General features: G+C 39.8%; 1 protein-coding gene across 2 annotated transcripts in view; it reads right to left on the bottom strand.

The window, feature by feature from the left end:
- Window positions 1–25,561, bottom strand: part of fmn1 (formin 1) — a 279,413-nt gene that overhangs the window by 87,066 nt on the left and 166,786 nt on the right. For both annotated transcript variants that reach the window (XM_059955635.1, XM_059955642.1), the window contains one exon: window positions 12,840–12,932. In XM_059955635.1, the coding sequence (XP_059811618.1) occupies window positions 12,840–12,932 (93 nt within the window). The remainder of the gene's footprint in view (window positions 1–12,839; window positions 12,933–25,561) is intronic.

The raw sequence follows: 25,561 nt of genomic DNA, 5'->3' as shown, positions 1-25,561 counted from the left end.
AAAACAGTGATTCCCGAGCCAAACTGGCCAAAATAAGTTTTGAACTAAGTATAATCAATCACGAACAAAGAATTGTGAAAATTACAGAAGAGAGGCCAAATCATTAGATTAAATATATATCTAACATAGGGGAGAGGGATGGTAATTATTCATGATAAGTCAGATGTGTTTAATGCATGATGTAGTTGGAATTGTGAATTATTTTCTGATTCTTATATTAAGTTCTAACTTCATAATGGAATCAAAATGTGGAAACTTAAGCAATTATGTAAGTTCAAAATTCAAAGTAAATTTTTATTATCAAAGTACATACACGTCAACACATACAACCCTGAGATTTATTTGCCTGAGGGCATACTCAGCAAATCTATAGAATATTAACTATAATAGAATCAATGAAAGATCAACTAGAGTGCATAAGACAACAAACTGTGCAAATGCGAATATAAATAAATGGTATTAAATAAATGGTCCTTAAAGTGAGATCATTGGTTGGTTGTAAGAACATCTCAACGTATGGGTAAGTGAGCACTTAGCATATCTAACAGAGGATAAATTACTATACCTTGACGTTCTGTTGCTCTCCACCGGTAATAAACATGAAATTTTCTTTAAGTACAGATTGCCACATTTCATTCTCTTGAAAGGAATCAGCTTAGATTTGCAACACTTATTGGACTTCAATTAACAACAAGATTAAGAATATTTTTTTTAAATTCAGGGAAAAGTTGATTCATAGATTGAAATGAAAAATTAGGGAAAAAAAACACCAAAAGAAACATAGATGTTAGCAGTACACACAAAGGATGAAATTCAGGCTGGACAAAGTCAAGCCAAACCTTCAACTTTAATACTGTAATTTCAATTTCTGGATTGAATTCAAAGTATATAGGTTGACATAAAAATATACACAACATGAAGAGCATGAAGTGGTCTTTGTTTCCACATAGGCGTTAGCACTAAGTAAAACCAGATTCCTTAGTGTACAAGATAACAAATGACTCTCACTGATTAAATAAACATCAGCCATAGCATGTGCAAGTTATAATTGGCTAAATAAAGTTATTCCTGAGTTTATTAATGGATCAAATTGCTCATTAAAGTTTTACAAAGTACAACAATAAAAAATACTATAATTGGAGCAGCCAACAGAAAGTGAGCCTCTAGTGGAATACTATGCATTATAATCTGCACTTGTTCATAGTACCATAATGCAACTTTAATTATGCTTGGATTTCACTGAAGTATAGAAAGGTTTCCATAGTTTACTCACGGAGTCACAGGATAATACAGCATGGAAACAAGCCCTTCAGACAGACTTATTCGTGCTGACCATGGTGCCAACCAAGCTAGTCCATATCCCTCTAAATCATTCCTATCTCTGTAGTTATCCAAATGGCTTCTAAGTGTTATTATTGTACCTGCCTCAATCACATCCTTTGACAGATCACTCCATATGCACCAGTCTCTGTGTAAAGAAGCTACCTCTCAGGTTCTTTTTAAATCATTCACCTCTCATCTTAAACCTGTGCCCTCTAGTTTTTAGTTGCCCTTCACCGGGGAAAAACAGACTGTGTGCATTCAGCCTATTTATAGCTCTTATGAGATTTTATACACCTCCATAATGTCACCCTCCAATCTCCAATGTTCCAAGGAATAAATTCAAAGTCCAATTTGAGGTTATTCTTTTATCAACATGTGTGCACAGGTGAAATGAAAAACTAATTTATAGCAGCATCACAGACTGCCCAACCACTCCCTGTAGCTCAAGCCCTTGAGTCCTGGCAGCACCCTTCTAAATCTTCTCAGCACTCTTTCCAGTTTAATTATGTTTTTCCCATAACAATACTCCAAGATGCTTTTCATCCATGTCTTGTATAACTGCAACATAACATTGACTCTTATAAGTAATGTGTCCTGATGGAATAAGGGCAGTGTCAATCACCTTCGTTACCAGCTAGTCTTCTTGTGCCACTGCTTTCAGCGAACCAACGTATGCACATGTACTCTGGCTCTCTTTGTTACATAATACTAACTATTCACTATACATGTTCTACCCAAATCTGACTTCCCAAAATGCAAAACTTTACACTTATCCAAAGTGTAAGTCATTTGCCAAATTTTGGTCCGCTTACCTAACTGATCAAGATCTCTCTGAAATTTTTAATAAGCTATCACTATGATACATGCATTTTAGAGTCAACTGCAAACTTGCCTTGTACTTTCTCATCCAAATTGTTTGCATAAATAATGGAACACCACAGCACTGGCGTTCCAGGAAGGAAAGCCTTATCCTGAGAAAAGATGCAGTGGAGGGACGGGAACGGAAAACCCTTCCTTTTTCAAAGAAGGGGTTTCTCTTCCTCACCTGGATTTCTCCCATTTCCCACTTATCTGCCCTCAATTCATCCTCTCACCACAATAGAGATAAGGTTCGCTTTGCTGTTTCCTACCACCCCATGAATCCATGTTTTCAGCAACTGTAACTTCCAATATCCACAACGGGATCTTTCCCTCCCCCCACTCACTGCTTTCCTTAGGAATTGCTCTCTATATTTGTCCTTCACTATTGAACTTCCTCCTGGTACTTATCCCTGCAAGCCTGACAGTGCTACTCCTGCTCTTGCATCTCCTCCCTCACCGCAATTCAGGGCCCCAAGCAACTCCTTCAGGTGAGGCAATATCTTAGCCATGAGTCCATCAGGGTCATTTACTAGATCCGGTGCTCCTGGTACAGCCAACTCTACATTAGTAATATCCAGTTGGAGGAATGTTTCGTCGAGTACCTTTGCTCTGTTTGTCACAAAAGATGGGTTTTTCCAGTGGTCACCTATTCTAATTCAAATTCCCATTCCCGTTCTCGTATGTCAGACTGTAGCCTCCCCTACTGCTGCGATGAGGCCACACTCTGGCTGGAGGAGCAACACCTCATATTTTGACTGTGCAATCTGATGGCATGAACACTGATTTCTCATACTTCTGGTAATCTCTCCCCACTCCCCCTTCTCTATTTTTCCATTCCCCATTCTGGCCCCCCTCTCAGCACGGCCCTTCTCCTCACCTGCCCATTACCTTGCTCAGGTCCACTCCCATCGGATTCCTTTACCTCTTCCTCCTATCACATCCTGGCTTTTTACTTCATTCCCCCCCCACCCCATCTACCTTCCTTCCCCCTCACCTGGCTTCACCTACCCTGCTTGCACTCCTTCCCCTCCTTCTAATTCTGGTTTCTGCCTCCTTCCTTTCCAGACCTGATGAAACGCTCTGTCCAAAACTTCAATTGTTTATTCCTCTCCATAAATGCTGTCTGACTTGCCGAGTCCCTCAAGCATTTTGTGTGTGTTGCTCAAGTGTTCTGGCATCTGCAGAAGTTCCTGTGTTTAGCTTTATGTCATGTTTGTCATTGATCAGGATACTGAGTGTAAGAGCATGGACGTAATGTTGCAGCTATATAAAACTTATGACTTTCCTGCCTGTGTGCAACATCCCCCCACTCTGTCCCATCTTCATGTTACTAAGTAAAATGAATGTTAGCTCATCTCACATATAAAGCTGAGGCAAATATTTAGAGAGTCAGATTCTGGATTAGCTTAATTTTCTTCCAGCTCGGAACTGTGAAGAAAAAAACATTGTCATTAAACTCCGTGCTGCCAATACTATTCTACTGCCCAGCCTGGTCATTCTCTCAGATTCAATCTGACTATTCATGTTGTTGGTCATTTGATCTCATCCTATGCCTTAACCATGTAACTTATCCATCAGCAACTGCCCACTTTGTCATTCAGCACATCTCAGCTGGAGTAGTTACCTACTTTGCTTGTTAAATTTAAAATCCTTCTCTTAAATCCTCGTTGACTTTATTCCATCCAATCTTTTTAAGCTTCTTTCATCAAATATCTTTTCTGAATGCTCTTCCTCTTGAATTCTGACACTCTGTTTATTCACTTCTATTTGCCCTGTCATTGTAATAAAGACTTCAACTCCATTCGGGTTGTTTCTCTGGAGTTCTATCCTGAAATCATTGTATGTTTATAGATTTTCACAAAATCCATCTTTGAACCATTTCTCCCCATTTAATTTCTTAATGTGCTTTACCCTTCCACAGTTTTCAAAATGCCTTTCTGGATTGGCATTCTCGGGAAGACCCCTGAAATTTGCCATTAATGGAATTATGAACAGTGTAGAGGCAATCAGTGGAAACGGTAGGATATAGGATAGATCAGTTACAGAACTGGTGGAGAAATGGCAGCTGGAGTTAATCCAAGGAAGTGTGAAGTGCTACACTTTAGGAGGTCAAATACAAGGGGAAATTGTACATTTAATTGCAGGCCCCTTAACAGCATTGAGAGTTCCTGTGACCCCAGTTCATATCTCACTGAAAGAGTCCATGCAAGGGGTGGGGGGGGGGGGGAAGATGGATTATGGCAAATTTGTCTTCATAGATCGGGGCACTAAGTACAAGAGTGAGAAAATCACGTTGCAGCTATATAAAACTTCAGTAGGCCGCACTTGGAGTATTGTATGCAATTCTGGGCCTAATCATTGGAGGATTTGAAGAAAAGGTTTACTAAGATGCTGCCTGGCTTAGTAGGTATTTGCAATAAAGAGATGCTAGATAAACTTGGGTTGTTTTCTCTGAAGTATCAGAAGCTGAGGGGAAACCTGATATGAGTGTATAAAATTATGAAAGGTATTGATAGGGCAGACTGTCAGAAAACCTCCCCCATGGTAGAAATGCCAAATACTGGAGGATATGAATTTAAGATGAGAAGAGAAAATTTAAATGAGTAGCAAGTGTTTTTTTTATATACAGAGAGTACTTTCAACAAGCTGCCAGGTTAAAAGGCCTTTAGATGAATGTGCAAGGAATGGCGGGATAGGGAAAGATTTAGTTAATTTAACACTATTTTCAGTGCAGTCATTGTGAACCAAAGGGCTTGTTCCTGTGTTGTACGGTTCTATGTTCTATTCATTCATACTACACTGAGCCACTGAGACAGCTAATGCCAATTTTTTGCATTTCCAGAGGGTGATCTAATAGTACCAATGCACATCCTGGTTATTAAGTTTTGTCAGCTGTTCTTCATGTTAGTGCCCCAGGCTTGCTGGTTAGTATCTTTTGGAAGCAGCTTTTCTTCACTGGCAGCATCACCGAGCTATTCTGTGTGTTGCTGCTGCTCAAAATACTCGCGAACACTCAAGATACTAAGACTGTGGTTGCAATACCTGATGGTCACTGATCATGAGAATCTATGGACCTGACTTCTATCAAAAAAACATTTAGCTGAACTTTGAAAGATAGAATAAAAGTAAAAAGCATAGACATTAGGCTGCTCCAGACAATATGCTGTACAGTAAATGAAAACCAATTTGAAATTTCAGCAACAGAGACACAAATGCCATATTAGTGAATTATATGTTTAGCTGGATAATGATTACTTTCCATATACCTCTTGATCTGGTAACTAGTGTAGACCCACCAGCTGGAGCAGATTATTTTGTGTTTAACAGTTTGTCTAAACACAATAATTGTAAAAAGATATTTTTTGAAACAAAAAATCTTTAGTAATATTTCTGTTCAACATACATTCTTTCTTTCATTACTATCATGCCAAACATGTCAAGAGTTAAATTGGTGCATTATGGTCCTTTTTACTGAAGTGTAACAGGGTCAAATGAAACTGAAAAAGGGAGTCTGAGAAACATCTGCACATTTTCAATGGGAAGAACCTAGGTTTATGTATTGTAAGCTAGTGTTGCAATGCATGTAGTATGCAACACATTAAAATGATCTTGTGATTTAATATGCATAGTTAATTTGAATGTTTCTACTGTTTTACAAATTAACATTCCAGTAATTGTTGTGTTAATCCTGCACAGCTGAACATGTATACCTCTGACTTTAGATACAACACTGAATCATGTCATAGGCAAAAATTTTCTGATGGCTTAGCAATAGTTGGGTGCATAAAGGGAGGACAAAAGGACGAATACAGGGCCCCAGTGAAGAAATTTGTTGGATGGTGCAAGCTGAATCATCTGCTGTTCAAGATCAGTAAGGCAAAGGAGATGGTGATGGACTTTAGGAAGACCAAGCTTGCACTGCTCCCTGTTACTAGTGATGGTGAGGATGTGGTGAGTACCTGGGTTGTACCTGGATGACAGACTTGAGTGGAGCACCAACACAAAGGCTGTGTACAAGAAGGGCCAGAGTTGCCTCTACTTCCTGAAGAGACTGAGGTCCTTTGGAGTATGTAGGCCTCTCCTTCACATGTTCTACCAGTCTGTTGTCATCAGTACAATCTTCTATGTAGTGGTGTGCTGGGGCAATGGCATCAACACAGATGATGCCAGCAGGCTCAATAAACTGATTAGAAAGGCTGGCTCCATTATAGGAATCAAACTGGGCACACTGGAAGCTGTGCTAGAACCAAGGACCCTCTGGAAAATCCTGGCAATTCAGGACAATGTTTCTCACCCTCTGCATACCATCCTGGCTGAACAGAGGAGCATTTTTAGTAGTAGACTAAGACAACTGTGCTGCTCTAAATATTACCACATGAGGTCATTCCTACTCTTGGCTATTAGGCTCCATATGAGTCAACCTATAGCCGACGAAGTGATGACCCTCTCCGGTTAGAGGTAACTTATATTTTATTCTTTCTTACTTTTCTAATATTTGTATATCTGTGCACATGTAATGCTACTGTGACACTAATTTCCTTTGGGATCAATAAAGTATCAATCTGTAAATTGGAATGAAGCAACCCTATCAATTCATGGGATCTTAACAATTTTATAGGAGAGTGGCAGGATCTTTCTGGCAACTGTAGACAGTTTTGGAAGGCTTCTATGCTTGAAAATATTCACAAGAATGGACCTTGATTAATCAAATTTCCAGATCCATTTTCTTGGATTTTTAATTTGGTATCTGATATTTTTTATTTATTTTCTTTGAAGACAGGTTGCACTTGGGCTTCAAGTTTAACTTAAGCAATAGTTCAGAGGAATTGTAGTAGGTGTTCAGAAGAATTCAGAAGGTGTTGTCTTTGAATGCAACCAGTATACTGAATAAGGTAGATGAGTTTGTAGTACACTTACCGATTGCCCTGTATGATGTTGTGGGCATCACTGAATCAATCACAAAAGAAGATTATAGCTGGGGCCTTAAAGTCCAAGGATACAGGACTTATAAAGGACAGGATCGCAGAGGGGGTGGGGTGGCTCTGTTAGCAAACAAAATGAAATCAAATCATTAAAAAGAGGTGACATAGGACTGGAAAGTATAGGATCAATGTGGGTCAAGTGAAGAAGCTGATGGGTAAAAAGATCCTGATGTGAGTTAAATACAGACCTCCAAATGGTAGTAGAGATGTAGTTTACAATTTATAATGGGAGATAGAAAATGCATTATCAAAAGCGCAATGTTATGATAGTCATGGGGGATTTCAATATGCAGGTCATTTGGGAAAGTCAGGTCAGTGCTGAATCCCAACAGGAGAAATTTGTAGAATGCCTAAGAGATGGCTTTTTAGAACAGCATGTGCATCAGCCCACTAGGGGATCAGCTATTCTGGATTGGCTGTTGTGCAATGAATTGATTAAAGAGCTTAAGGTAAAAGAACCCTTAGGAGCTAGTGATCATAATATGATAGAATTCATTCTGCAATTCAGACAGAGACGTTGAAGTCAGATGAATCAGTATTACAGTAGAGTAAAGGGAATTACAGAGGCATGAGAGAGAACCTGGCCAAAATTGATTGGAAGAGAACACTAGCAGGGATGATGGTAGAATAGCAACGGCTGGAGTTTCTGGTTGTAATTTGTAAAGTGTAGGATAATTATGTCCCAAAGAAGAAGAGGTATTCTAAAGGCAAGATGACACAACCATGGCTGACAAGAGAAGTCAAAACCAACAGAAAAGCTAAAGAGGTGGAGTTGTTAAGGATGGGGTTTCACTATACTTGGAGCTCATGATAAAATAGGCTAAAGTTAGCATGGGTTCCTTAAGGGAAAATCTTGCCTGATAAATCTGTTGGAATTCTTTGAAGAAGTAACAAACAGGATAGACAAAGGAGAGTCAAGATGCCACACATGAGACTACTTAACACGTTAACAGGAATTACAGGAAAGATACTAGCATGGATAGAGCATTGGCTGATTGACAGGAGAAAAAGGGTGGGAATAAAGGGAGATTTTTCTGGTTGGCTGCTGCTGACTAGTAGTGTTCCACAGGGGTCTGTGTTGGGACCACTTATTTTTACATTATATGTCAAGTAGTTGTATGAAGGAATTGATGGCTTTGTTGCCACGTTTACAGATGATACAAAGATAGGTGGAGAGGTAGGTGGTATCAGGGAAGCAGAGAGGCTACAGAAAGTCTTAAACAGATTAGGAGAATGGGCAAAGAAGTGGCATAATGAATACAGTATCAGGAATTGTATCTTCATGCACTTTGGTAGAAGAAATAAAAGCATATACTATTTTCTAAATGGAGAGAAAATTCAAAAATTTCAGGTGCAAAGGGAATCGGGAGTCCTCATGCAGAATTCCCTAAAAGTTAAATTGCATGTTGAGTCAATGGTGAGGAAGGCAAACACAGTTCATTTTGAGAGAATTAGAATATAAAAGCAAGGATGTAATCCTATAGCTTTGTAAGGCACTGGTGAGGCCTCACTTGGAATATTGTGAACGGTTTTGGGCCCTTATTGAAGAAAAGATGTGCTGACATCAGATAGGGTTCAAAAGAGATTCATGAAAAACATTTTCGGTTTGAGAGAGAGACAGAGATAGAGGCGCAGAGACAGAGACAGACTTAGAGACAGAGGTAGAGTTAGATAGATATAGAAAGAGAGATGGGGAGAGAGAGAGACAGAGTCTGAGATGTTGAACTGTTGGGATGGACAATCGTTCTTTGATGGACTCTACATCATGGTCTCTGGGGAACTTTACTATTGCTTGCCTGATGGTTGGTGGGTGTTAATGCTTCTGCAGAAGCAAGTAAGTGGGGGGAGGGAGGGTTGATGCTTGGCTGCTGCTTGTGTGTGGGGAGGGGAGGGGAAGCTTTGTATTTCTAACATTTTCTGTCACTTATTCTTTGGGGTTTTTCTTCTGTTTTGTGGAATGTCTGTCGAGAGTAAGGATTTTAGCTTGTATACTATAAACATTCTCTGATATTAAATTGAACCATTGAAAGGCTTATCATGAGGAGCATTTGATGGCTCAAGTCCTGTACTTACTGGAATTCAAGAAGAATGAGGGGAGATCTCACTGGAACCTATCTAATGTTGAAAGACCTCAACAGAATTGATGTGGAGCTGATGTTTCCTATGGTGGGGGAGTCTAAGACCAGAGGACACAGCCTCAGAATAGAGGGTTGTCCATTTACAATACAGATGGGGGGAATTGCTTTAGCCAGAGCATGTTGAGTCTGTGGAACTTATTGTTACAGGCAGCTGAGGAAGACAAGTCATTGGGTATATTTAAGGCAGAGGCTGACAGATTCTTGATTAGTCAGAGTCTGAAGGGATATGGGGAGAAGGCAGGAGATTGGGGCTGAGAGGGAAATGTACCAGTCATGATGGATGGCAGAGAAGACTTGATGGGCCAAATGTTCTAATTCTGCTCCTATATCTTACTGTCTTATGGTTTAATGCATGTTAACCTGAATTTCCTCCATCCTTTGTTTCTATGATCTTTCAATATATATCTCAGAAAAGATTACATAATTGTGCACTCATCACTCACACTGCAAATATTAAAAATTAACTTATAATCTTTCTGTCTTTCTAATGTTGATTGGTGGTCTGTAGAGAAAATAATAGTTGTATTAGCATGCCTTGTAATTCACTGATCTTTTTCATGTGAATTAGATCTCACTGAAGTTTAAAGACCTGCTTAAAATTAACTGAATAAATTAAATACATATCATTTATATATTATCTTGCAAAACATCTACAGTATGTGATATTGTACCTATTTATGGTTGCAGGCACAAAATCTGTGATACAGTAGCAAATGCTGCTTGTATTTCATTTCTGAAAGTTGTTTTCAACAAAGTCAACAGGGAGTGGAACTGAATACACAAACATTATTATTAACATATGCATTTAAATACAAATTTCTATTACCGTTGATTTGTTTAAAAACACAATTGGCTGTTGCAGTTACACTGCTGAGTTAATTTCATTGACAAGCATTCAGCTATTGAATTCCTGGTAGATTAATGGGATGTATATTATGTAGAGATGTTTTGGGAATATGATTTTAACAGTAATTATGTTTATTTGCTTTGATGAGATTTACAACACATCAATATATTGAACAAGCAGATTTAAAGAGTTATATTAGTTAAATACCAGAAGGATCCCAAGCCAAGAATGTAGCAAAACAACAGTGACTGGTACTCTGAGAAAATACATTAGAATTAGCTTTCTGAAGCTCCTTGGCCAAGAGATGTGATGGCCATTAGATTTGGTTTTGTCATTTCGCCATTTATATTTGCAATGATAACAGTTAATACTGAGTCTCAAAAATATTTTTTAAGTTTGTCATTGCTTTATCAGCACTTCATAATTGAGGAAATCAGAATTATTTCACTGTCAAGGTGATTAATCAGAATCAGGTTTAATATCACTGGACAGTATATGATCCAGTAAAGGCCATGGAATCAGACAATATTATCCTGTTTGTAGTGCACTCCAGAATTAGTGCCTCTGAATAAACAATTCCACTACATCTACAAGATGGCATCCAGCTAACAATAAAGCTATGTTATATCCTCAAGAGTGATCAGAAATGCCATCCAGCTACTAAACATTTTAAGTATGTTGTCAATCATCCATAAAGTGGTGGAAAGTGAGTGGACTTGCCAAGTGGCACCTATGCACAGAGACCGAAGTCAACAGCAAGATGGAATGCTCTTCGCTTAGCTGGATGAGAGCAGCTCAGATGACATTTAATAAACTCAACAACATTCAGGTCATATTTGATTGGTACCTCATTCACCATGTTAAATATTTATTCTCTCTTCCACTGGTGCGCTAAGGCCACAGTGCATACCATTTACAAAATACAGTGTGCTCACTCATCACGATTAGCTGGATCGCACCTCCCAAATCCACACTTGATCATCAGGCACCACCTGTGAGACACTTGTCATCTTAATTACCAAATATATTACCATTTCTTCATTGTACCCTCACCAGAAGGACAGTTATCAGACCATTTCAGAAAGGCAGCTCATCAGCACTATCTCAAGGCCAATTAATAATGAGAAATAAATGCTGGCCTTGCCAATGAAACTCACCCCCTCCCTCCCCACCGATAAAAGCTGCCAATGATATGGAACTTCAGTTACATATAATGTCATGGAGGGAAGACATCAGGAATGGCTAGCAATCCAGTGTAGGGTCTTAATCACAGATCCTGCAGTCAGGCATTATTTACATGTTGTCTGTTACCACTTGTATGTTTCAGGTGGACAATGGCAGGATGGTCCAGCATTTCTGCAACTGCTGGTACAAAGTTAAGTATAATTTAAGTCTATTGTAAATGCCCCAGGGCTGATAAGCAAAAGAGCTCAAGGCAGCAGGTGACCATACCTCTCTATTTACTCAAGAGAATGCTTCCTGGGAAGTAGAGTTTCTTTTACTTGTACTTTGGAGGAGTTTCACTGGTGAGCTACTTACAGCAGGGTAGGAGCAGATTTAAATATTATGGGGGCCCCACATACTTATGTGAATTTTCTCCAAGGACATAAACACAACATTGGTTCTAAAGCTGAATTGAAAAATAAAACTAAAAATCACCTTGTGATTTTTGGATTTGGATTCATCATCTGTTCTTCTGACTGATTGTTCATATGAAACAATGTTATATTTTAATTATGTTCATAACTTTAAATGTTACCTTTGTTAACATATGTACTGGAAAAAGCTGTTACTGGCAAGGTCGGCATTTACTGCACACCTTTAAACTCCCTTAATTTTGCTGCAAGCCATCTGCTCAAAGTACTCCCAAATATAGTTACATCTCAGGGCAGGAAATTTCAGGGATCTGTACCAGGCTTCAAGGCCTGTTGTTACCACATCCAGATCTGGTAGTTGATCTTGCTGGTTGAGACCATCCAGGTGTCAAATGCTGAAGTCCTATGTGGTATGCCTTTTGATATAATCAGCCTGGGTGATCTAGACCTGCTCAGTAAATTCTTTTGGAATCAAATGATGAAAAATAAAACTAATTTTGCAACCTATCAATGCTTCATATTTTTTCAATGCTTCTGAATGTTCCTGACATTCGGAAAAATTTAAAAACATTAAAAATGAAATACACAAGTAGATCTGAAATCTTAAAATTAAGAACCCAAGAACACTTTTTTACATAATTAAAACATTAAAGCAAACACAAATAACTGAAGAAATATAACCTACCTTTTTTTAAAAAGAAAATCTTCCTTGTGGCCATGCAAACCTCATTTGACTGGTGCAGAATCTGAGAATAGATTCCCCAGTACAAGTGCTGGCGAACATCTGCCAACTTGTGCTTCACTGTTGGACAGCAGTGAGGCACAGCTGGGGTATTGCTGGCAGTGCTCAGAACTTCTGAATTCGTAGGTGGGTCCTGAAAGTTGCAAGCATTTGTTTGGGTAAATGTGAGCAGTTCCATGTGGAACTGCCAGAAATAAAAAAAAACTCCAACAAAATCCAGGCAAAAATCTATAACAATTGTAGAAACCAGTGAGGGTATTCTAACATCAAAATTTCAGGTCCAAAATGTCACACTGGATATGGAAATTTGATTTATATTTTGCTACATAAGTTGTGTAGAAGTATACTTGCCATTTTGAATAAATGCTTCCATTTTTTCTTTGAAAGGCTGGAGTTCTTGCTCTGATGAATGTTGGCATACAAGGACTGTTTCTTTCTCACATGCTGAAAATACATAAATCACCAAAGGAAAGTCTAAGTTTTCAAAACACAACCATTTATCAAGGTTACAATATTTATTCTATAACCCACAAACTTATTAAAGGTATGTTGAACAGGAGTCCAAGAAATATTAAACCCATAGCCAAAAGAATTAAAACCTGAGTCTTTATTAATAAACACAAAATGCTGGACGAACCCAGCAAGTCAAGCAGAATCTAGGGAATTGAATAAACAGTCAATGTTTTAGCCCAAGACCCTTCATCAGGGCTGGGTATGAAGGAGGAAGGTGGGGGGAAGTGAAGGAGACCAAGTGAAAAGGATTTAGGTGAATCAGGTGGGTGGGGGATGAGGGATGTAGCAAGAAGATGGGAGGTGATAGGTGGAGAAGGCAAAGGGCTGGAGAAGAAGGAATCTGATAGGAGAGTCGAGTTTATCATGGCAGAAGGGGAAGGAGGAGGGGCACCAGACAGAGGTGATAGCCAGGTGAGGAGAAGAGGTAACAGGTTAGCGATGGGGAAATGAAAAAGAGAGAATGGGGTGAAGGAACAATTACTGGAAGTTGGAAAATAAATGTACGTGCCATCAGGTTGGAGCTACCTAGATGAAAAATTAGGTGTTGCTCCTCCAACTTGAGAGTGGCCTCATCATGGCAGAAGAGGAGGCTATGGACTGATATGTCTGAATGGGCAGGGGATAGGAATTGAAATGGTTGACCATGGGGAAATTTCACTCTTTGCAGATGGCGCTGAGTTGCTCAATAAAATGGTCCCCCAGTCTATGACAGTTCTCACAAATGTAGAGAAAGCAGCATTGGGAGCACTGAATACAGCAAACAAACCCAACAGATCTGCAGGTGAAGTGTTGCCACACCTGGATGGACTGTTTAGGGTCCTAAATGGAACTGAAGAAAGTGAATGAGCAGGTGTAGTACTTAATTAATGGGGTGTTATTAATGTAAAATGCAGTTTTTAACAATTTGTATGTAGTTAAGCTATGTGATTATGGTTTCTGAAGCCAAAAATGGTAATTTTTACATTGCTGACTATTACTTTGTGAATATCATTACCAACACTGCATATACTTTTACCAAAATAACATATACAAAATGCTGGAGGAACTCAGCAGATCAGGCAGCATCTATGGAAAAGAGTAAACTGTCAATGTTTCAGGCCAAAACCCTTCCTCAAAACTGAAAGGGAAAGGGGGAGATGCCTGAATTAAAAGATGGAGGGGAGGGGAGAGAGGTTAGCTGGAAGATGAGGTGAAGGCAGGTTGGTGGGAAAGGTGAAGGGCTGGAGAAGGACGAATCTGATAGGACAGAGGGGACAATTGGAGAAAGGGAAAGTGGAGGGGTCCAGGGGGAAGTAAAAGGCAGGTGAGAAGAAATAAAAGGTCAGAGTGGGGAATAGAGGAAGAAGGGGGAGAACTTTGTTCACCGGAAGGAGATATCAATATTTATCCCATCAGGCTGGAGGTAATATAAGGTGTTGCTCCTCCACCCTGAGCATGGCCCCATCTTCTCACATGAGGAGGCCATGGATTGGCATGTCGGAATGGGAATGGGAATGGAAATGGGAAATAAAAAGGTTTGGCCACCGGGAAACCCTGCTTGTGGTGAATTGTTCGGAGGTGCACAAAGAAGCGGTCCCCCAATTTACAACGGGTCTCACCAATGTACAGGAGGCTTCTTTGGGAGCACTGGACATGATAGATGACCCCAGCAGACTTGCAGGTGAAGTATTGCAACACCTGGAAGAACTGTACTGTGCCCTCAATGGAAGTGAGGGAGGAATTGCATAGGCAGGTATAACACTTAAGCCGTTTGCATGGGTAAGTGCCCAGAGGGAGATTAATGGGGAGGGATGAATGGACAAGGGAATTGCAGATCCATGCAGAAAGCGATGGTGGGGGGGAGGTGGAGGAGGTAAAGATATGTTTAGTGGTGGGGTCCCTTTGGAGTTGGCAGAAGTTGTGGAAGATGTGTTGGATGAAGGGGTGGTAGGTAAAGACAAGAGAGACTCTATCACTATTGTGATGGAGGGAAGATGGGGTGAGTGCACATTTACGGGAATTAAAGGAGATGCAGGTGAAAGCAGCATCAGTGGTGGAGGGAGTGAAACACCATTCTTTAAAGAAGGAGGACATCTCTGATGTCCTGGAGTGGAAAGCCACATCCTGAGAGCAGATATATGGAGGCAAAGAAAATAAGAAAAAGGAAGAGCATTTTTACAGGATTTAGGGTTCAAAGAGGTATAGTCTTGGTAACTAGGGGAATCAGTAGGTTTATAAAATATGTTGTTTGACAGATTGTCTCCAGAGATTCTTTTTTTTTGTTTATTGTATTGTGTAAGTTTGCACAATGTGGGTTAATTTAAGGTTACAACATTTATACTATGTTTATTTAATTTGTAACATACCATGCTGCTGAAGCAAAAAGCTAATTTTCATGGCATTCATACCCCGGGCATCTGGACTTGTGTTAACAAACTTGAACTTGTGCTACAATTCCTCAAGAACCATCCCTATCCTCGAATCTTCTTCCAAGAACTCTGTGATGCTCAAATCTGCATTTGCCCTTCACTTCCTCTTATGCCTTAAACTGCTAAACTTTCAGCTCTACCACTTTCACTTTTAGCCTTTGTCTCTTTCTCCCTACCTCTTCACCCTTAAAAGCATCACCTTGACCATTTGCTATCCTTTTTTTCACTCTTTCGCTCAGAGTCAAGCTTTGTCTGAAGATAATCCTGTGAAATGGCCTGCGATGTTTTATAATATTAAAAGGTACTGAATAAATGCAATTACTTGCTGTTACTGTCTTCATGTACATGTCTACAGCTATCAGTATCTGGCCAAAAAGTAAGGAAACCTCCATAGGCATCTGAATTGTCATTCTGCCCTCACCCAAAGTATGTTGCACACCACTGCATAAGAGACTACCCAGCCTCCCTAAAATAAGAACACCAGGAAAGGGAACAGGAACAGAGCTCTTGGTCCATCAACATGATCATGGTCAATCTATTTTCAAACATTTTCTATCATTATCTCCATATCAGTTAATTATTTTAATACATATTAGTCTCATTTTGAATAGAACCAGTGATAGAGCCTCCATAACTCTGTATTTTCACACTCTCAGTGAAGATATTTCTTCTTATTTCAGTCCTAAAAAACTTGTTACCTCTAGTTATAGACACCAATGCCAGGGGAATCATCCTCCCTGCATCCACCTTGTTGAGACCTTGAAGAATTTTGTCAGCAAAGTCATCTCTCTCTCTCTTCTATACACTAAAGGAGAGGCTTGGCCAATTTTTCCTTTTGTGACAGACCTATCACCCTATTGACCAATGGGGTGGTTCTTCACAGCATTCCATTTAGAATGCAAGTACATCCTTGAACAAAAGACCAATATTGTACATTGTACTCCTAGTGGGCCTCACCAAAGCCTCATATTAATAAGACATATGCTCTCAAATTCTTTCATAATAAAGACCCTTATGATTTGCCTTTTAAATTATCTACTATACATGCATGTTGCCCTTCAATGACTTGTATAAAAGAACACACACACTTTTCAAAAGTAATTGTAATTGCTGTGATTTTCTTCCCATCCAGATAACCTCACTTCTTCCCTCATTGCACTCCATCTGCCATGCTGTCATTTAGCTTGTCTAAATATATGTAAAGCACCTTTGGAACCTCAGCAATACTCATGGTTTTACTTCATCAGCAAAGAGAGAACATTTCATATGTCCTGCATTGGTATAACTGAGGACTAGGTACTGAATCCATTGTTTATAGCCTTCCAATTGTGAAACTATTTATTTATGTATTTAAAAAAAATTAACCAACACCACAACCCACATATTTATTTATCGCGCAAACACTAGGAAATCTGCAGATGCTGGAAATTCAAACAACACACACAAGATGCTGGTAGAACACAGCAGGCCTGGCAGCATCTATAGGGAGAAGCGCTATCAGCGTTTCGGGCCGAGACCCTTCATCAGGACCCTTCTTTAGGTATCGGCCTGAAATGTCGACAGCGCTTCTTCCTATAGATGCTGCCCAGCCTGCTGTGTTCCTCTAGCATTTTGTGTGTGTTGTTATTTATTTATCGCCCCCAGTTCCAAGAATATTCCAATGTTGATTAGTTTCATGTTAGAAGCTTTCTAAAAATATGAATTTGTCACATTCATCTAGTGATCTACTCCAATTAGATATGTTCGTAAGGAATTCCACCATCATAACACCTCAGTAATTCTGATCAACTATGTTATTATTTTCATACCTGGATGAATGTAAGCAAGAAAGAAGTTGGAATGAAGGGGATGTGTTGCAACCCATTTACCACTACTTTTCTGACACTTATAACTAACTCTTTCTATGCATTCATTCATTTAATACGCAGTCATGCCACGTTCAAACATTCTCACCGCTGACCATAGGCAAATGAACAATTTAAAACTGCAGCAGGGAGAGTTGTTGTAAGTAACAAATATATTTAACAGAATGCATTCTTAAATATTTACTGATTTTCCCTGGATTGGCAAAGTCAATCAGAATTCATTCAGAATGCTGCTGCTAGAGTCCTTACTAAGACCAAGGTTGTATAACATATCACCAGTTCTCAGATTGCCACAATGGCTTTCTGTCCATCATCATCTTTAAAATATTACTACTGGCTTATAAAGCGCTGAATGGTCTAGGGTCTAACTACATCTCTGATCTCTTGCTGCATTATGAACCTTCCCGAGCTCTGGGGTCATCTGGGGCGGGTCTGCTTACTGTCCCCAGGTTACAACTAAATATGGTGAAACAGCTTTTAGTTACTATGCTCCACGTATCTGGAATAACATTCCAGATGACCAAAAGTCTAACCCAACTTTCAGCTCTCTTAAATCAAGGATTAAAACTTCTCTTTTCGCTGTAGCTTTTAATTACAATCCCCTGCACTGTAACTTCCATTTATCATATCTACTTTTAGTGTGATTTTACTCTGTTGTATATTGTCTGAAATTAGTTGTTTGATTTTTATATTTTCTTCTTTGAACTGCCTTGTTTTTGAAAAGTGCTATACAAATAAACTTGCTTGCTCGTTACTTTGGGAAACAGTATTTGTGATTATTGAGTGAACATTAAAATGCTACTTTAATGCTATTTCACCTTATTACATTATGATATTGTTCCAAAGGACTGTGCTTTCAAGGGAATGATTTCTTGCCTGCACTGGGAACAAGAGCAGACCTGTTCCTGAGACATATACACAGATATTTCATACAATATTTGATGCAGGCATTTATAATGGTTCCTAGCAAGAATTCTACTAATGCAAGAACAAGATTGGCAGCACCAGTGGTGAGGACAAAGAAAGTACAGTATGTTTAAGGGAGGTGGAGGAGCGTTTACAGGACTGCCTTATGTTGGTGGACTGGACAATGTTTAGGGATTCATCTTCAAATCTGAATGAATACGCTACAGTTGTTACTGATTTCATCAAGTCTTGTGTGGATGAGTGTGTGCCTTCGAGAACATACTGGACATATCCAAATCAAAAGATATTTGATGAACCAGGAGATTAATAGTCTGCTGCAGGCAAGATCTGTGGCATTCAAGATGGGGATCAAAAATTATATAAGAAGTCCAGGTATGATCTAGGAAAGGCTATTTTAAGAGCGAAAAAAAAACCTAATTCTGATAAAATTAGAGACAGAATTGAATACGTGTTATGAATGTACCACAGCTCTGAGGGGCCGAAGGGGCGGGAGCAGCCCCCTCCTTCCGGAGAATCGCAAGATCACAATTAATTCGGGTCTTGGACCCAGGAAATGAGAGACGATGCAACGGTTTTGACCATTGTTCTTAGAGACACCTGTGTGAATTGTGTGTCCCTGCTAAGTGACAGCTACCTGGGATATGGACACCCTTGGGCAATGTGGGGGTGGGGATTGCATCACCCTACTTTGATGGACATCTACAACTCTGCAAGTCAAGATAAAAGGGGACTGCAGGAGGCGGTACCCCAGCGATACACCAGAAGGACACACCATTGCTCAGCACTCCCGTGCTAGCGGGAAGCCATTCAAAGCCACGTGCGTTCCGTTTCTCCTTTGCCTGGGGAGCGGGTGGCTGATAACACCGAAAAGGACTTCGAACTAACAACAGGGAACCAACGCTCCCCTGATTCAATGGAGTTGCTTCATTACGACCCGGGCAAGTCTTCCTTTTTTCACCAACGTGAAACCCAGCGATTCCCAAAAGGCTGAAGCCTGCAGACTGCTGAGTGACTTTTATATTTCCAACGGACAATATATTATCCCCTAGACAACAGTAGAGATTATTTCTTAATGATGATTATTGCTATACCCGCGCTTGAGATTGAGTTTTGCCAACGTATATGATCTGAATGTTTGCATTAACCTTACTTTTGTACCCCCTTTATAAATAAAAACATTTGAAAATAGTGCCATCAGACTTCAACAGACTTCTCTATCTTTGCTGGTAAGTGATCCAGTTACGGGATACGTAACACATGTCACTCTGACAGGTTTTGCATGCCATCACTTCCTAACATCAAGAATAGCTGTGATGTTTCACGTCCAGAAGAGCTCAATGACTTTTATGTATGCTTTGAAAGGGAGAATAAGACTGCACCTGTGTGAATTCTTGCAGCATCTAGTAACCCTGTGATCTACATGTCAGAATCCAATGGCAGAAAGTCCTTCAAAAGGGTGAACTCTTGCAAGGCGACAGGCCCTGAAGGTGTATCTGGACAGGCACTGAAAACCTGTACCAACCAACTTGCGGAAATTTTCAAGAACATCTTCAGTCTCTCATTGCACCAGTTGGAGATTCTTACTAACTTAAGAAGGCCGACAATCATACCAGTGCCCAAGAAAAGCAGGGTGAGCTGCCTCAATGACTATCACTCAGTTGCACATACATTTACTGTAATGAAGTGCTTTGAGAGGTTAGTCATGGTCAGAATCAACTCCTGTTTAAACTAAAACCTGGACCCGCTGCAAATTGCCTATTCCAACAATGCAATTTCACTGACTCTCCACTTGACCTTGGACCACCTAGACAAGAGCAATATCTACATCAGGCTGCTGTTTATTGATTACTGCTCAGTGTTCAACACAATTATACCCTTAGTACTAATTAACAAGCTCTGAAACCTGGATCTTTGTACCTCCCTCTGCAACTGGATCCTTGACTTCCTCACTGGGAGACTATAGTAATTGTAGACTGGAAATAACATCTCCTCCTTGTTAACAATCAACATTGATGCACCTCGAGGATGCACGCTTAGTCTACTACTCTACTCTCTCTATACCCATGATTGTGTGACTGGGCACTGCTCAAACACCATCTTCAAATTTTTTCATGCCACACCTAGTACCAGCAGGATTTCAGATGATGATGCGGAAACATACAGGAGCAAGATAGATCAGCTGGTTGAGTGGTGTCACAACAACTTTGCACTCAACGTCAGTAACACTAAGGAATTGATTCTGGACATCAGGAAGGGGAAGTCAAATAAACACACACTAGTCCTCATCAAGTGATCAGCAGTTTCAAGTTCCTGGATCAGTATTTCTCAAGATCTAGATACAAGATACAATAAAAGTAGTTTAGTGATCTACTGTAGATTAGACTAAAGAAGGTACAGCTATATTTCATTAGGAGTTTGAAGAGACTTGGTATGCCATTAAAGACTCTCGGAAATTTCTACAGATGTACCATGGACAACATTCTAACTGGTTGCATCACTGTCTGGCACAGAGGTGCCACTGCACAGGATTGGAAAAAGCTGCAGAAAATTGTAAACTCTGCCTGCTGCATCATAGACATTAGCCTTCTCAGCATTCAGGACACTTTCAAAAGGCAATGCCTTGAAAAGATGGCATCGAAGACCTCCATCATCTAGGACATGCCTTCTTCTCATTGCTATCACCAAGAATGAGGTGCATTCTTGAAGGTACACACTCGAAATTTCAGGAGCAGCTTATTCCTCTCCATCATCACATTTCTGAAAGGACAATGAACCCATGAACAATTTTTTTGGCTTTCTTTATTACTTATTTAATTTAATTTTTAATATACCTATTGCAATATATCATTTTTATTCTGTATTGCAATGTACTGCTGCCGCAAAACAATGAATTTTACAACATATGCCAGTGATATTAAACCTGATTGTGATTCTGATTGGTGGTGTGGTGGATAGTGAAGAAGATTGTCTAAGGTTACAGCTGGGTAATTGTCACATGGGAAAGAGGGAAAAGGAATGGCAGATGGAATTTAACTCAGTGTTCCTTTTTTGATGTTTGGCCAACATGGCTAATTTCCTAACTAGCCATATTGAAAGTTATAGAATCAAACAGTATAGAAACAGCCCTTAGGCCCATCATGTTCATGGTTTCTGCTCCACCTATTCACTCTTGTGCCATTTACTACAATTCAATTGCTTGTCTCAATAGTGTTTCATCACTATTCTGGGAATATCTGAATTGACTAGCACCTCAAGCAGTGTATTCCAGATACCAATCACACTTTCTATGAAAAAAAGCCCTCAGATCCACTCTAAACTTCCTACTGATCACCTTACACCTATGTCCTATACACTGCCCACAAGGGAAAAATTCTTACCATCTATTTTATTTATCCCCTCATAAATTTATATAGTTCTTGTAATGAGCTCATTGGGCCTGTGTGGGGCGCCGAGAGTATTGGGTTCTGAGGTTTATAACAGCACCTGAAATGGTTAATTGTTGTTTTACAAGAGTTGCTAATCATATGAAGCTCTTTGTGCTTTTTTTTGAGCAACTTGATCAATACGGTTTCCTAGTGCTTTTGTTAGGCTCAGTGATTCTGTGTTACTTGTTACTTGCGGTTTGACATTGGTTGGCTTTAGGTGAGAATGCCATCTATTCTCAAGCTGACGTTCTGAGTTTCTCAAGTCCACATTCTGACCTACTCTAATCTACTTCCTGAGTTTTCCGAGTCTGAGTGTCCCTGCCTAAGCATCCAAGGTTGTCAAGGTTGTCAAAGCTCTCCAAGTTTCTCATGGCCCTCCAGGTCTCCATGGACTTTCTAAGATTTTCAAGATCTTTTCAATGTTCCCAAGGTTTTTTCACTATTTTCCCTGTGTTGAGGACTCCCAAGTCTCTCCTGAGGATCCCCAGGTCTCTCTCATCATCCCTGAATCTCGAGTTTTTATGTCTCCCTGAACCAACAGTTGCCAGCCATAGGGAAAGGGGTACTGTAATAACCTCTTTGGGGCTGGGTAGGGCACTGGGAACTTCGGGCTCTTAAGTTTTTCGAGCACTTGAAATGGTTAATTATTGTTTAATGTGAGTCGTTAATTGTTTGGAGTTCCTTCTATTTTTCTCAAGCGACTTGCTGTTTGAAGTGCGGTCTCCCGGTGCTTTCTATTTAAGCTTGTTAAGTTTATTTTGATAGGCTCGAGAATTCTGCATTACTTGCTACATGTATTATTTAAGTGGATGCCTTATTAGCGCTAATTGTGGGGTCCCAGATCTGAGAACGTTACTTCCCACAGTATCGCTTGGCTGAGCCACAGATGTTCATTTGGAATCATTATGAATAAACCTTGGTCACTATCCCTACATTGAAGTCTATCTGTCCTCCATACTTGAATTCTGATATGGCCAGTGGACACCATGACACCTCTAGCTGGTCACTCATCTGCCTCAGAGAAAATAAATTGTGCCTATCTAGGCTGACTTAATAACTATAATGATCTAGTCTGTGGAACATCCAGATGAATCTCTTCTGCATTCTTAAAAGTTCAAAGCTCAAAGTAATTTTATTATCTAGGTGCATATATATGTCAAGGTAAATACAAGAAACACAACAGAAGCAATGAAAGACCACACCCAACAGGAGAGATGACCAAACAATGTTCGAATACGAAAAGAAAGATAATAATAAATAAATAAACAATAAATATCAACAGCATCAGATGATGAGACATTGAAAGTCCATAGGTTGAGGGGACAGTTCAGTGATGGGGCAAATGAAGTTATCCGCTCTGGTTCAAGAGCGTGGTGGTTGTTTCTGAACCTGGTGGTGTGGGTCTTGAGGCTACTGTAGATTCTTACTGATGGCAGAAGAGAGCATGGCCTGGATGGTGGGGGGTCCTCGCTGACTGCTGCTGCTCTCCTGCGACTGTATTCTGTGTAGAGGGCTCTACCTGTGAGGGCTGTATCCACTACATTTTGAAAGCTTTTCAATTCAAGGACATTGGTGTTTCCATACCAGGCTCTCCAGCACCATCTCATGCTTTCCTAAATGCTGTGACCAGGACTGGCCTAATGAATGTTTAACAAAGTTGTAACATGACATTTTTAGTCATATATTCTATACCAGGGCCAATGAAGGCAACTCCCATATATCTTCTTCACCACCTTGTACATTCTGCAACTTTCAAGGATCTATGGGCTCATTCCCTGACATCCCTCTGTTTATCAATATACTTCTATGATTTACCGTAAATGTCCTTCCCTTGTTTGCCTTCTCAAAATGAATCAACCTTCATTTGTCAGTAGAGAGCATGCTCACTCCACAAATCGCAGTCTACTCTAAAAAAAAATTGTAATCAGAAATGAATGGAAGTATGAACAAAAAATAGAAAAGAAGGCTGCGGCAGTTCATCGCTTAATGTTCACGATCTGGCAAATTCTTATCAATAGCATTTCCAGTGCTCAAAGATCACATGCATTTTTAATGAGGTTAATTCTAGAACAATGGTTCCCAAAGTGGGGGATATTATCCTGCTGGAGGCAGTGTGGGTGATAAAAAGATAAATGGGGTGCTTGCTAGCAAGGGGGGTAGCTGAGGGATTACAGGCTTACATTAAGAAATGAATTATTTTTAATAAGCATTTGATCCTTAGTGCCTCATAATTGAATTACAATGTACATGTAATCACCTCATCTCTTGCTAATCCATTTTTCTCTTAGACTTTGCTCAAAACAAGTTATAGTTGTTAAAAAGCAACATGACTCTTCTGTACTTGTCATACCACGGGAAACCTGGACTGAAGAAACTGTGTTAATTCCAGGCTCAGCCCACGCATTAACTTCTGTAGTACAGAGAAAGCTAGTACGATTCCTATACTCTATTCACTCAGTGACACAATTCCTGTGAATTAGAGTAAGGTGTTCAATGGGGTGGTTCGGAATCTGCCCTTTTGAATGGTCTTCACCACGTTACTCTACCCACAGCCCACTTTCTGTATCTTCAGACAAAGAGTCAAGATTTGCCTGAACTATGACAACATCATAACTTCTCCTTAATTGATCACGGTGCTTGAGATTGGATTTAAACAATAGGTGAATGACCGTGGTCGTTACTCCATGAAGAAAATGGCAGAAACAGACCAAATAAAGAAGTATAGACAGAATAGTGTGGTGTATCTGAAATATAGATTTGTACCAGCACCAATGTGTCTGTTGTGTGAAAAAGATTTTTTCAAATGAGGAAGTGAAACAGTCCAGGCTCCTTGAATGCTGAAGAGAGTGCACTCTGATGAAGCCAACAAGAACTTGGCTTATTTTCAGTCACTTTGTGAAAACTTTCAGAAACAGAAAATATTGCAAAACATATTTGCCAACACTTCACACCAAAACAGTGATGGTTTACATGCTTCATACAACGTTACATTGCTAAATCTGGAAAGCTGCAGAACTGATTCTGCCAACAGTAATGGAGGTTCTGAATACAGTTTTGCATGAGTTACAAAACGAAATAATTAAAGCGATTGCACTTAATGACAACTCTGTTCAAAGACAAATCAGAATCAGAATCAGAATCAGGTTTATTATCACCGGTATATGATGTGAAATATGTTAACTTAGCAGCAGCAGTGCAATGTAATACATAATCTAGCAGAGAGAGAAAACAAATAATAATAATAAATAAAATAAAACATAATAAATAAACAAGTAAATCAATTATGTATAGTGAATAGATTATTTAAAAATGAGCAAAAACAGAAATACTGTATATTAAAAAAAGTGAGGTAGTGTCCAAAGCTTCAAAGTTCATTCAGGAATTGGATAGCAGAGGGGAAGAAGCTGTTCCTGAATCACTGAGTGTGTGCCTTCAGGCTCCTGATGGTAACAGCAAGAGAAGGGCATGCCCTGGGTGCTGGAGGAATTTAATAATGGACACTGCCTTTCTGAGACACCACACCCTAAAGATGTCCTGGGTACTTTGTAGGCTGATGCTCAAGATGGAGCTGACTAGATTTACAACCTTCTGCAGCTTCTTTTGGTCCTGTGCAGTAGCCCCTCCATACCAGACAGTGATGCAGCCTGTCAGAATGCTCTCCATGGTACAACTATAGAATTTTTTGAGTGTATTTGTTGACATGCCAAATTGCTTCAAACTCCTAATAAAGTATAGCTGCTGTCTTGCCTACTTTATGACTACATCAATATGTTGGGACCAGCTTATATCCGCAGAGATGTTGACTCCCAGGAACTTGAAGCTCCTCAGTCTCTCCACTTCTGATTCCTCTATGAGGATTGCTATGTGTTCCTTCACCTTACCCTTCTTGAAGTCCACAATCAGCTCTTTCATCTTACTGATGTTGAGTGCCAGGT

The sequence above is a fragment of the Hypanus sabinus genome, chromosome 2, assembly GCF_030144855.1.
Source record: "Hypanus sabinus isolate sHypSab1 chromosome 2, sHypSab1.hap1, whole genome shotgun sequence".
Classification (NCBI taxonomy): domain Eukaryota; kingdom Metazoa; phylum Chordata; class Chondrichthyes; order Myliobatiformes; family Dasyatidae; genus Hypanus; species Hypanus sabinus.
The sequence above is the reverse complement of the archived record's forward strand: the minus strand, read 5'-3'. Positions and strand labels throughout refer to the sequence as shown.